Source organism: Lithobates pipiens, unplaced genomic scaffold, assembly GCF_037356315.1.
Source record: "Lithobates pipiens isolate NorthernLeopardFrog02 unplaced genomic scaffold, aLitPip1_a1.2 Scaffold_28, whole genome shotgun sequence".
NCBI classification, from domain to species: Eukaryota; Metazoa; Chordata; class Amphibia; order Anura; family Ranidae; genus Lithobates; species Lithobates pipiens.
This window is the reverse complement of record NW_027507789.1, coordinates 101722998-101737280: the sequence shown is the minus strand read 5'-3', so window position 1 is coordinate 101737280 and position 14283 is coordinate 101722998. Positions and strand designations below refer to the sequence as shown.

The 14283-nt window shown below is 43.7% G+C and overlaps 1 protein-coding gene across 2 annotated transcripts in view; it reads right to left on the bottom strand.

The window, feature by feature from the left end:
* Positions 1-511: 511 nt before the first annotated feature.
* The window catches only part of IFI35 (interferon induced protein 35), a 247398-nt gene continuing 233626 nt past the window's right edge, over positions 512-14283 (bottom strand). For both annotated transcript variants that reach the window (XM_077459492.1, XM_077459491.1), the window contains exons 8-9: positions 9843-9949; positions 512-851 (exon numbers count right to left, since the gene is read on the bottom strand). In XM_077459492.1, the coding sequence (XP_077315618.1) occupies positions 645-851; positions 9843-9949 (314 nt within the window). In that variant the 3' untranslated portion in view covers positions 512-644. The remainder of the gene's footprint in view (positions 852-9842; positions 9950-14283) is intronic.

Sequence of the window (14283 nt, the reverse complement as noted above, 5' to 3'; positions counted from 1 at the left end):
AATCCTTTCTGGGCATGCGCCATTCTTAGTCCGTCGAACTAGCATACTGACGACCGTATTGTCCGCTGAAACCAAAGTACGACGGACAGAATTTCGAAAAAAAACAAAATACTTAGTACTCCAGACTGCACGCTGAAAAAGTCCGCTGAAGCCCACACACGAGCGGATTGTCCGCTGAAATGTGTTTCGACGGACTAAGTACGCCATACAATCCGCCCGTGTGTACGCGGCATAAGAAAAAAATGTTTTTTTTTTTTTACTGCCCCTAGAATTCACCAAACCCTGATTTATATTTTATGAATAATTAAAGTGCAACTTTTTTCATTTTGGATAGAATGGAGGAATGGTTAGAACCTCTGTTTACCTGACAGGAAGTGAGGGAAAAATCTTTAAATGGGGGAAACAATGTCTAAGATAAAGTTTGTTCCCAGTAAAACCTGACAGAGGTGCCAATCTTTCCCCACTCTATCCACAGTAAAAAAAAAAAAAAAAAAAAAAGGTATGGATACACTTTAACATAAACATGGTTTTATTTAGAGATGGGGATAAATGTTGCTGTAAAAATTAATTCCTAAAAATTAAGAAAAAAAAAGACATGCATGTTAAAACAGCATTATATATTCTCAGATTTTTTTTCCCAAGAATTATTCTGTCATTGGCACATCCTCGTCATCTTCAAAAAGAGCTACAGTGTATTGTCCTTCTGGACAATACGTCAGCTCTTGTACCTCTCCGCCACCATTGCTGGGTTTCTGAAAGTGTATCTCAAGAAGATCCCGCAGAGTATCTTTGTCTGTAATATCTGGAATTCCTGTAATTAAGACTGTACGGTTACATTCCAGCTTCCTCATCTGCAATTGAAAGGAAAAGGGACAGATTATAAAGAAAACATTGTTTGTAGATTGCTTCTATGTAACATGGTAGATTTACTGTACATGAAGCTGAGAGAGTCACTTTAAAGTGAAAAAATCCAATCCAATTAACTGTCCCATCGACCTGGCCCCCTCACCCCCTTTTTTTGACAACTCAGCCTTTGGCCCATGATTTGAGGCTTCTGAAGTATTCAAATTTTTTAAATCAATATTTTTTTATTGAATATTTCACAGAACATAAGTGAAAAAACATGTAGAAAAATAGTCACTCAGACACGCACTTCTTCAGCTTATTACACAATCTTGAGGATTATTCTATAACAAAGTCTGTATACAGTAGACATGTAAACCAAGGTAAGAAATGTGATATATAAAGTATATCTTGTTAGATCAAGAGTGAGAAACACCACTCCCCTGCCCAGGCCCCCCAACTGGGAACACACTGCGCTCAGGAGGAGAGCGGCGACCCCCAGCCCTCTTTTGGGGGTTGTTGTATTGTTTTCATTGTTAGATAACGTCTTATGCCGCGTACACATGATCGTAATTCTCGTTGGAAAAAGCTCTGATGGTTTTCCCTTCGGAATGTCGCTCATACTCTCTTGCCTACATTTGGTCACACCAAATTCCGACGGTCAATAACACCACAACATACAACACGTTCGGCACTATAAAAGGGAAGTTTAATGCTTCCGAGCCTGCGTCAGATTGTTTCCGAGCATGCGTCTGATTTTTTCCGAGCATGCGTCAGAATTGCATACACACGATCGAAAAAAAGAAAGGTTTTCCATCGGAAAAATTTAAAACAGGCGCTCAATCTAAAGACCGTCGGAAATGCCGACAGAAAAAGACTGATGGGCATACACACTGTCGGAAAGTCATATGAAAATCTCCCATCGGACTGTTTCCATCAGAAATTCCGGACGAGTGTACGCGGCATAAGTGTTATACTACTAAGCAGTATATGAAAGTATTCAAATTTTTAAAGGCTTCATGGCTTCAGCTTTGCTAGTCATACCCACTCTACTGTATCTATAATCCAGCCAAGACCTCCTACTATGTCAGTAAGCACACTACCCTTAAGCCCCATACACACGGTCAGAATGTCAGGAGACATTTGCTGGTTCAAAAAATGCAAATTTTACAATCTGTTTTTAGATTAAATGTAAACATTTATATACAAAAAAAAATTATTTTAATGTGTTTATAATGTTTCAGGGGTACTTTAAAAGAAACATATACTGAGATAATGAAAGGTCAAAGTAATGTGCTGGGCACTCATGGGATAGCTCAAGGGAGTCTGCAGATCTCTTTCCCTGTTTTCTATTTTGGGCAGGTTGCCATTGGTTGCCAGTTTCCCTGGGCAGCAACAGCCATGGGATTGGTAGGCAAGGGCTAGCAGCAGATTGGACAGAATTGGTGGGTGTAAAAGCCCGCGCAGAGGGAGCCAATAAAAGGAGCTGAGAGCGGCGGTCTCACTGACCGTTCTGGACCGGACCACGACGCAGGACTTCTGCAGCATGAAGTGCTGTTCCCCGGGCAGGCGGGATACACTCCTATGCCGCTTGCTGGAAAGGGCAGAGGGAGAAGGCGGTGAAGAATGGCTGCTGCGGTGCCTGGAGGAGGAGCACGGCCCGGCTCCACCTGTGTGGACGGTCCTCACACCCCCTAAGGCGGAGTAAGGACAGCCTTGGTCGGAGGAGGGACGTGGCAACAGTCGGGAAGAAAGAAAAAGCACCAGAGGATAGCTGCTTCTCCTAAGCTGACAGGTGGGTAGAGAGCTGGCAGTTCTGTACTGCAGAGTGCACCTCGTTTGAGGTAGAGCAGCGCTACTCAGCTTCCCCCTGAGGCAGCAGGCAGTGAGCATCCAACAGCTGTTACTGGTGGTGAGCAATTTAATGTTTCTCATGTCTCTGATGTGTCGTTTCTGATTAATTATTTGTCAAATGTGTTACAACAATTTAAAGGGGCACAGTCTATTTGGTGCTAATTTTAAAGAGCAAGGAGCACAGGTCACTGGTGCAGGGAATGTTATTCAACCAAGCATTAATGTTAGACAGTTTTCAGGAGCACAAATTGTTGGTGCAGGGAACAGTATTCAGCCACTTGGTGCTACTGTTAAAGAGTTTCAGAGGGCACAGGTAACTGGTGCAGACAATATTAATGACGCTGATAAAATAAATTCAGGGGTACATTCCTATGGTGCTGTGGTTGATATGCAATTTAATGATTATATGAATGATATTGGTTCTGTATGGCAAGGTTTAAGTGAGTCTGCTTTGCAGGTAGAAGATAATGAAACTTTAACCCGCTCTAGGGTTATTAACCCTCCACCGTCTATTAACTCCTCCCTGCCTCTCAGGTCCTTGGCTATTATGGTCGGGAAGACCTCTTTTAAAGAGCCCCTGCCATGTGAAATATCACCCTTAGGCTTTCATTTAGCCAAATCAGTTAAGGAAAAGATTTGGAGGGGCGAATACCTTGATATATTATCATTATTACCGGCTTCAAAGGACTTTTTATCTAAATCTGACATGCAGTCAGGGGATAGGTCTGAGGAAGATAGGAGGAGGGCTATTCCAAAGACCTTCCAGAACTGGTTACAGTCATGGATGAATGCTTCCCTGCAAAGTGTTCAGGTTTATTCAAGCATTTGGATATTATTGAGGACGCATTTCGGTGGATCTGCATGGTACAGGTATGACGAAAATTTTGGTCAAAAATTGGCAGTTCACCCCTTTTTACATTGGGGGTCCAAGGACGTGGGCTTATGGTTGAATCTCATGTTACCCCCCAAAGCCTCGGTTCACTTCAAAGTTAGTTTCTAATCCACAGAATACATTTCACAAAGGATTTTGTTTTTCCTTCAATGAAGGGCAATGCAAGTTTCTCACGAATTGCAGATACAAGCACTAGTGCTCCTACTGTAATTGGAGCCATTCGGCTAGTAGGTGCTTTTGTATATCTGTCACAACCTCTTTTCAATCCTTGACCCCAGTGAGCTTAGAAAGAATGCTCCCATGGCTAGAGTTCTATCCCGATCTCAAGATGGCAGCTCTGCTAATTGAAGGGTTCAGGGATGTTTTTTTGGTACCTTCTTTTAAAGGAATGGGCTGTTCTATGGTCCAGAATTTGAAATCTACTTATACGCATGCATCTGTGGTTCAAGACAAAATCTGCAGAGAACTTCCGGATAGTAGGATTGCAGGCCCCTTTTCTGCTCCTCTATTTCCGAATTTTAGGCTCTCTCTACTAGGGATATTGCCTAAAAAAGAAAATGGCTGTTTGATCGTATGATACATCACCTCTCTTATCCCTTAGACTCTTCTTTAAATGATGAGGTTTCTGACATTGAAGCCCCGGTTTTCTATTCTTCCTTTGATGAAGCTTTGCTTATTTTAAGGCATCATGGGCAGGGTTCTCCAAGGCAAATATTAAATCGGCCTTTCGTTTGCTCCCAGTCCACCCTTGGGGTTTCAATTCCCTAGGCTTTCAATTTAAGGGCCAATTTTATTTCGACAAATGTAAGCCCATGGGGTTTTCTCTGTCTTGTTTATACTTTGAAGCCTTTTCTACCTTTTTGCACTGGGTTTTATCAGAATTTTATCCCTGTGGGGGATTTCTGCATTATTTGGATGATTTTTTTATTTGTTGGCTCGGCGGGTACCCTTGCTTGTCTAGAATCCTTGCAGCCGTTTTTCAGTATTTGTAAATGCTTTGGGGTTCCTCTTGCATCGGAAATCACAGTCTTTCCTTGTACTTCTATTGAATTTTTAGGGATTACCATAAATTTCACAGTAATGAATTTCAGATTGCCCTTGCACAAACCTTAGAAAATGAGATTATTGATCTCAGTTTTTCTTTTGAGAAGGAAGGTGCTACTGAAAGAGGCCCAATCTTTAATGGGTTTTTTTGCCTTTTCAGCTAGAGTTATTCCAATGGCTAGGGTGTTTTCTCGCAAGTTTGCTTTGGCCACCAAAGGTCTTAAGAATCCATATTTGTATATTTGTATCTCCAAGGGCATTAGGAAGGACCTAAAAATTTGGGATGTCTTTCTGTGTAACTTTAATGGTTCCACCATATGGCAACAAGAATTTATTATAACTACCAGCTGAATTTCTTCACGGATGCGGCTGGGTCCTCGAGCTTTGTAGCATTTATGGATGGTCATTGGTGCGCCGGTGAGTGGCATCAGGATTGGTTGCAGGACATTCTTCAGAACCTTGTCTTTCTGGAATTATTCCCGGTCATAGTTTCCATAGTAGTTTGGAAGGATGTCTTCATGAATTGTAGAGTCCTGGTTTACACGGATAACAAAAGTGTTTTCTTTGCGGTTAATACATTATCCTCTAAGTCTGAGCCTGTGATTAAACTGCTATGTTTTCTTGTTTTACACTGCATGCATTTTAATATCTGGTTAAAAGCAGAGCACATAGCAGGTATACATAATAACATTGCTGACGCTTTGTTTCGTTCACAGTTAACAAAGTTTCGGGAATTGGCTCCAGCAGCGGATCCATTCGGAACCCTTCCCCAGATTTCCTCTGGGGCTTAATTTGGAGCTAATACTTTTTAACCTCAGAAATTCTGTATTGAAGAAGATGTGGTTAGACCATCACCTCTCTTGGTCCAGATGGTGTACCTTTTGTTGGGATCTGTGCCTGGATACTTTAGATGTGACTTCTTATTTCTCTCTGTCTTTCGTGTCTTTGATGATTCAGTTGAAACTCAGCCCAGCGTCTGTAAGCGAGATTTTAGCGGGTGTCTCCTTTTTTCTGAAATTTGCAGGTTTACCATCTCTAACCTCTTTCTTTCAGGTTAATCAAGTACTTAAAGGTTTCAGGAGGTCCAGACCTTTGTATGATAATAGGCGCCCTATTTCGGTTGCTCTGTTGGTTGATCTTCTCAGAACTTTAGAGGAAGTGTGTTTCTCAGAGTTTGAGCTCCTTCTGTTCAGAGATGCCTTTTGAGTTACCTTTTTTGGAGCCCTTAGGATTGGGGAATTTATGGCTGTAAATAGAAGGTCTTTATCTTTTCTTCGTTGTTAACCTCTTCCTTTGCAGGTCGAAATCCCTGCCGGTAGGTAAAGGTCATTGGATTTCTCTAGTAAGTTCTCCTAATCCTATAATATGCCCGGTTTTAAATGTTTCTAGGTATATTTCAGTCAGACCTTATTCTAATGATTCCTTTTTTATTCATCAGGACCTGTCTTCCTTAACTAAGTATCAGTTTTCAGCTGTCTTGGCTTCCTGCTTGAAATGCTTAAACCTTTCAGGTTTTAGTTTTTCTTCCCATTCATTTCGGGGGTTGGGGGGCCACTACAGCTGATTCTTTGGGTTTTTTGGCAGAAATTTTGAAAAAAGTAGGCCGTTGGGGGAGCGATAAGTACAAAATATATGTCCGCCCTGATCTGCTAACTTTGTGATTTTCTTTTTCAGAGTTTCCTAAAACAATTATATGGATAGTAGGACATTTCTACGTTTTTCTGGGCTGCCAAACATGCCAGAACTAGCACCTATACTACCAGTTTAGGTCTGGACACTGAGTCATTCGTAGTTTTGTGGTCAGGTGTTAGGGGTTAGAGGATTAAGGTGGTGGAACATTAGAGATCATTTAATCCATTTAGCTAGAATATGGCCCTCCCCCCAAGTTTTAGTTATTCATGCCGGGGCAAACGATTTAGGTAAGGTCAAGACGTGTGAGCTGCTGTGTGAAATAAAGAGAGATCTTTGTTCTATAAAGCTTATGTTCTCAGCTGCTATATTGGCATTTTCTGAGATGATTCCTCGACTTTTATGGTCTCCTTCTGGTAATTTATTCTATGTGGACAGGATTAGGAGACGTCTCAGTAGGACAATTCATAGCTTTCTACTTTTGTCCGGTGGAATATCCTTTCGCCACTCTGAATTGGAAGGTTTCGTTCCAGGTTAATATTTAATATGGGACTGCAAAATTTGATTGAGTGGGCCACGGTGTTGGGGGGGGGGGCCTCAGCCAGTAGCTTCTCTGCTGGCTTCAGCCAGTGGGGAGTAGTCATCCAGCATTGTCTGAATGGACACTGTTTAAGTTGTTTAGTGCATTTCAGCCAGGATGGCTTTATATTAATTTCAAAATTGAGTACTATCAGGTTACCCCATGGATAACACCGTGGCCATATAATTTGCCAAAATAAATAAAATATATTAATAGTTTATGTCTCTTTATTAATAAATCCCTTTGTGCTAGCCCATGAAAGGTCCCTCATGGGACAGTTCAAAGGGGTCTGCAGATCTCTTTCCCTGTTTTCTATTTTTTGCAGGTTGCCACAGTTTCCCAGGGCAGCAACAGCCATGAGATTGGTAGGCAAGGGCTAGCAGCGGATTGGACAGAATTGGCGGGTGTAAAAGCCCGCACAGAGGGAGCCAATAAAAGGAGCTGAGAGCGGCGGTCTCACTGACCATTTTGGACCGGACCACGATGCCCACCCACCCTCCCTATCTTAGTCAATTCATGATGTTGTCCAAGTGGGGGAGTAGTCGCCCAGCATTGTCTGGATGGACACTGTTTAATTTTTGTTAGTGCATTTTAGCCAGGGTGGCTTTATATTCATTTACAATTTGAGTACTATCAGGGTACCCCTTGGATAACACTGTGGCCATATAATTTGCCAAAATGAATAAAATATGTTTGAAATGTATTAATAGTTTGTGTCTCTTAATAAATCCCTTTGTGCTAACCCATGCACAGGCTGCCATTGCTAAGCTTTCCATTTAGAAATACCTATTACCTGGATGTTATTTTTATTCAAGTGTTCAAATGTTTGAGTCATTTGCTTGGAGCAAACATTCAGATTAAGAGTTTAAAGTTGGGTTTACAGTACACTAATCGAATTTATACCATTCATACAAAAATTCTCATGAAAATGTGTATGACTATTCTCAGAGCATCTGAATGTTGTTTGAAAGATCTTGTTTGCTATTAACATTTTTTGTTTAAAAACCATATTCCTTGTTGAAAATGTATACATTCAAGAAAAATTTCTCATTCTACTCTTCCAAATGTTCTTATTACTGCTGTTGAAAATGAATAAACTAATGATTAGAAAAAGGAACAATGGTTCTCACAACATTCTTACAATGAAACATGTCAACTTTGAAATTATTGGGGCTAAGGCCAGCCAGGGTACTAGTAATGGCAACTTTCTTATTTCTCTCAGCATAGGTTGCATTTTAATCTTTTCTACATGTGTTTTTGTGCATTATATATAAAATAGGCATTAACACCTAAATGGTGCAGCAGATACTTTTAGAAAATAAAATGGGAGAACATAAAATTAAGGTTTTTGAACCAGGCTCCCAGATGGCAATGCAAACATATACATTTACATCAAGCAAAAAAATAATACTTTACACAAAAATGTAGGTTAACACCAACTATTAGGATGAAGTTTAAGAGAAGAGATTCTCTTGGTATGGTATGTTATTATTATACATGTATATATATATTTTTTATAAACCTCAGAAAAATGTTCAGAAAATTCATCTAAAACGAATTACACATTATTAGTTGGACTAATGCCGCGTACACACGTCCGGACTTTCCGTCAGATAGGCTGGCCACCTGAGAGCCCGGCACTGGGGGGTAAAGTTCCACTATGGCCGCCTCCTCCTTGACCTAGCCCCCCCTGACCCGCCCCCCCCCAAGAGATGAGAAGTGGCGGATGCAGCATCTCCCGTGCCTCCAGAGCATGGATTACTCGAACTTCCTCTCCACACTAACATGAGGCCCGGAGAACAGGCTGGCTGAGGACACAGAGGACGACTTGCGAGGAGGCACACGTCGCCAGGGAGCCGCTAGAAGGATCAAAGCACCCCTGGATCAAGGAGACAGACTGGCATGGAAGGTAGGGCTAGCAGTCTCCCTCATCTCCCCCTCTGGACCCTCTCCCTCTCTCAGCCTACCCCCCCCCCTTTCCCTCAGCTCCACCGTCTCCCTGATCCCAATGTCTCTCTGCCTCTCTCTCAGTGAATCCAAATCACCAGTGCTGCAAAAACACACAATTGTGCAAATATATAAATAAACGAATTCTATATAATAATCAATAAAAAAAGTTCATCCATAACCATGCTTTTTGGATGCTTTTTATTGATTATATGAAATTTGTTTGTTTATTTATATATTTGCACAATATTGTGTGTTCTTGCAGAACTAGTGATTTGGATTCACTACCCAGTAGGGCTATCTTAGAATTATTTATTGTATTTGATGAATTGTTAAATGATATTTTCTGTGTTTTATTTGCACAATGAGGTTGAGGTTTCTTGCAGCACTGGTGACTAGGACTTACTACCCAGTAGGGTTTTTCCCCCCATAATATTTCAGTTAATGGGAGCTACATACAGTATGTCATATTCACACTATAATACTTGCTGCAGCACCGTGCAGTTGGGGTATTGACCCCAACAGCACGGTGCTGAAACAAGTATTCTAGTGTGAATATGACATATGTAGTTCCAACTAACTGAAATATTATAAAATCCCCCCACCTAATGCCTATGATGGCTAACATGTGTAGAAAAGATGTAAAAACCTATTTTCAGGCTGTCCAGTCATGTTATCCTGTGTGTGAGCCAGTGGTGTATGCAGGAAAGAGGAGGGAGTGCCAACAACAGATGGGACATAGGAACCTATGCATGATGTCACCACTCCAGGCTTTACCAGTCATTGTCAAACACGCTCTCCTCTCCCCTACAGCCACCACTGTCTCACACACTCATGTTACCAGACTGGAGCTAGCTGAAAATAGGTAAGTCTGTGGGTCAAGGGGGTGCAAATTACTTGCCACGCCCCGGGCGCTGATAAACCATGCTACGCAAATGCGTGGCATAACAGTTTTGGGAGGACATATTGATGGAAACAGCATCCTTTTTGAAAGTTTCATAGACAGTTCTCAAGCCCACTGAGAGTTACTTGGAATAACATCCACTGACTTACCTTGTGGTCCTGCAGGCTGCCTTCTAAAGAAGGTGCTACACACACTTTGTGAGAAGATTCTCCAAAAGGCACATAAAAGGATTTCTTTTCAACCAGTCGTGAAGCAACTGTAATGTAGTAACACAGCTATATCAGAAACATATACTTTATGTCCTCACTCCCTATTTCACAGATAAAACAAAACCAGAGCTGAGCACATGGTTAAAATGGAACTATAGGTAAAGCCAAAAATCACATACAGTATATGATGCAGTCAGTCTCTAGCATTAACACAGCAATTTAGTCATTGTATGTTGATCCTGTCAGTGTATCACTTATTTTTCCACTTTCTGTAGCAGGATGACAACACCGTACACACCACAGTGAAAACATAAATTAACAATGTCACCTTGTGGACAGGGGATTCCTAAATGGACATCTGAGATTAATTGGACTTTAAGTAAGCTACACACACACATTAAACTGTAACTCACAGTAACATATTTTAGGTAGTTAAAGCAACCGTTTTTTATTTTTTTTTAAAAAAGGGTTCAAACTATATGAATAAGGCTGTATGTTCCTTTTGCCAGTGTAATATGGTTTCTCCCTACAAGGTTGGTAGGGTGGAGGGAAAATTCCACTTTTGCTTTGTCTGTTATGCCGCGTACACACGATCAGACCATCCGGCAGACTTAGTCTGGCGGACAAACCGCCGTAAAGTCCGCCGGACTGTCCGAACGAGCGGACCTGCCCACACATGGGACTTTTCCGGCAGACTAGATCTGGCGGACATAGTCCGCCGGACTATCCGCCGTACTTTTGAAATTAACGGACTTGCCCACACACACAGAGGAAAGTCTGTTAATTTAGAGTGCGGCTCCAGGTAGCCGGGACTAGCGAAGGAAGCGTCGCTGGCCCCGTCACCTGGTATGGACTTAAAGGGGAAGCCCTACGCCGAAAAAATGGCACGGCGGTCCCCCTAGGTCCATATCAGACCCTTATCCGAGCACACAACCCGGCTGGTCAGGAAAGGGGGTGGGGAAGAGCGCCCCCCCTCCTGAGCCATACCAGGCCGTGTGCCCTCAACATGGGGGGGTGCTGTCCATGTTGATGAGGACAAGGGCCTCTTCCCTACAACCCTGGCCATTGGTTGTCAGGGTCTGCGGGCGGGGGGCTTATCGGAATCCGTGAGCCCCCTTTAATAACAATATACCCCTACCCATTCACCTGTGAAAAAATGTAAAAAAAACACAACACACAAGAGTTAAAAATAGCTTATTTCACAGCTCCGGGGGTCTGCTTCCGTCTTCGGGGGTCTTCTCGCCGGACTCCTCCGCTATCTTCTGCTAGCTCTTTTACTAGCGGAGGAGCCTGGCTTTCTTCTTCATCACTGCTCTCTTCTTCCGACTTCGGGGGTCTTGTCCCCCTCTTCAGGGGTCTTGTCCCCCTCTTCGGTTCTTCTTGCCGGGCCTCCGCGCCTTCTTCTAGCTCTTTTACAAGTGGTGGCCCGGTCTTCTATCGCTGCTGTCATCGCCGCCTTCTGTTCTTCCCTTCTTCTCTTCTTGAGCTGTTGACTCATCGCTGTCTCTGGCCACAATGACAGGCACGCGGCGTGCGGCAACTTATATAGGGACATCGCCGGGTGATGTCCCCGCCCATTATGATGTCACAGTCCCAGAGGATGCTGGAAGCGCACGGTCTTGTAAAACTAGCATTCATAATGGAGATATGAAGTATGTTTTGTACGTCACTACGTTCGGAATTGTTGGCCAACATTTGTGTGACCGTGTGTATGCAAGACAAGTTGGAGCCAACATCCTTCGAACAAAAATCCACAGTTTTGTTGTACAAAAGTCCGATCGTATGTACGGGGCATTACAGTAAAGAACCCTCTACATAATTTATGGTTAACCCTATTTTCTTCTAATTTTAATGTGTGGCCACTTGTCTTGTTAAATAGAGTCTGTGGCACACAAAAATTATAAATGGAACAAGATCCAAAGTGCTACTATAGTGAAAGTATTCATATAGTGAAAGTTATAGTTATGTGTGTCCTTAAATTCAGGCCATAGGCTTTTTTTTTTGGCTCCCAAACTCTCCCCCCCCCCCTAAAATTTTTACAATGGGCCATCAGAGGGGGTGAGGAATCTGATAAGTGGACCTTATATTTTTGTCTTGAAATACTCCTTAAAAAAAATGTTATACTGATATCAGCTAAGAATGTTTGTATCTAATCTGCTTGCAATGTTATGTGCAAAAGTACTAATATTTTTTTTTCTGTTTTGACTCCACAGTTCCCTTTAACGCTGCAGGAATGGCAGACTGTGGCATCCCATTTTGCAGACCGTTGGGACTTTCCCAACTGTGAGGGGCTATAGATGGGAAGCACCTCCACATCGTGCCACCACCCCATTCGGGTTCTTACGCTTATAACTATAAGGGGTTTAATAGTATAGTGTTAATGGTGGTTAGTGATGGACGAACTTCCGACGGGACGTTTCGCGAACGCGGCCGATAGTTCGCGAACCGTAACGTTTGTGGCGGGCTCCATTGACTTCAATGGGAGGCAAACTTTGCAAACCTACAGGTCAAATTTGCAGCCACAAAATAATTAATAGCTGTGCAAACATAGTCCCACCACATGGCCAATGACATAACACATGTATTAGGTGAATCTGGGATCGACAACTACAAGCATTCTTTTTTTATATGGGAAATTGTTGTGACAATTCAGGACTGTGGAGGGCATGAAGGCAATGGAGGAGAGGGAAGGTCAGGGTCGGCAAAGAAGAGGGTGCAGGAGATGATCACCAGCAGCATGACATACAGCAATGACACCTGCACTGTGATAGAGTCATCTGACAGCAGCACCGTGATAGAGAGCACTGACATCAACAGCGTGACATACAGCAATGACACCTGCACCGTGATAGAGAGCACTCACATCAGCAGCGTGACATACAGCAATGACACCTGCACCATGATATACAGCACTGACACCTGCACCATGATATACAGCACTGACACCTGCACCATGATATACAGCACTCACATCAGCAGCGTGACATACAGCAATGACACCTGCACCATGATATACAGCACTGACACCTGCACCGTGATAGAGAGCACTGACATCAGCAGCGTGACATAAAGCACTAACACCAGCACCGTGATATACAGCACTGACATCAGCAGCGCGACCTAAAGCACTAACACCAGCACCGTGATATACAGCACTAACAGCAGCACCGTGATATACAGCACTGACACCTGCACCGTAAGCAGCCCCAGGAGGAAGTCAGCATAGCACAGGGATGGTGGGAGCCCCTCATAATGAGCATAGCACAGGGATGGTGGGAGCCCCTCATAATGAGCATAGCACAGGGATGGTGGGAGCCCCTCATAATGAGCATAGCACAGGGATGGTGGGAGCCCCTCATAATATGCACAGCAGAGGTACAGCCCCAGGAGGAAGTCAGCACAGGGATGGTGGGAGCCCCTCATAATAAGCAGCCCCAGGAGGATGTCAGCATAGCACAGGGATGGTGGGAGCCCCTCATAATAAGCAGCCCCAGGAGGATGTCAGCACAGCACAGGGATGATGGGAGCCCCTCATAATAAGCAGCCCCAGGAGGAAGTCAGCACAGCACAGGGATGGTGGGAGCCCCTCATAATAAGCATAGCACAGGGATGGTGGGAGCCCCTCATAATATGCACAGCAGAGGTACAGCCCCAGGAGGAAGTCAGCACAGCACAGGGATGGTGGGAGCCCCTCATAATAAGCAGCCCCAGGAGGAAGTCAGCACAGCACAGGGATGGTGGGGGCCCCTCATAATAAGCAGCCCCAGTAGAAATATGACACCGCTCAACCTCTTCAAAGAGGAGGGTACGGGCATATACTACGGTGTGCTTTTTTTGGACAAGGAAGTGATCCAAATGAAGAAAGAAGGTCTGTGTGCTCGATTTAAAAAATTGTTTATAGACATATACATGGTCTACTGGTCACATGTGTTGAATTCCTCCGAGATCCATGCCTCATTCATTTTTAGAAATGTGAGGTAGTTAACACTGTCGTGAGCTAGGCGAGTACGCTTATCGGTCACGATCCCCCCTGCTGCGCTGAACGTCCTTTCGGACAGGACACTGGACGAGGGGCAAGCCAACAGTTCGATTGCAAATTGGGCAAGCTCTGGCCAGAGGTCAAGCCTGCCCACCCAGTAGTCCAGGGGTTCATCACTCCTCAGAGCGTCCACATCGGCCGTTAACCCGATGTAGTCGGACACCTGACGGTCTAGGCGTTCCCTGATGCTGGATCCGGATGACACCTGTCGATGGGTCGGCTGAAAGAATGACCTCATATCCGAAGTCACCAACACATCTTCAAACCGGCCTCTTCTTGCAGGCGCTGTTGGATTGGTACCCGCAACTCCTTCTCTGGGAGTGGGAATTGCTCCTCTGCCAG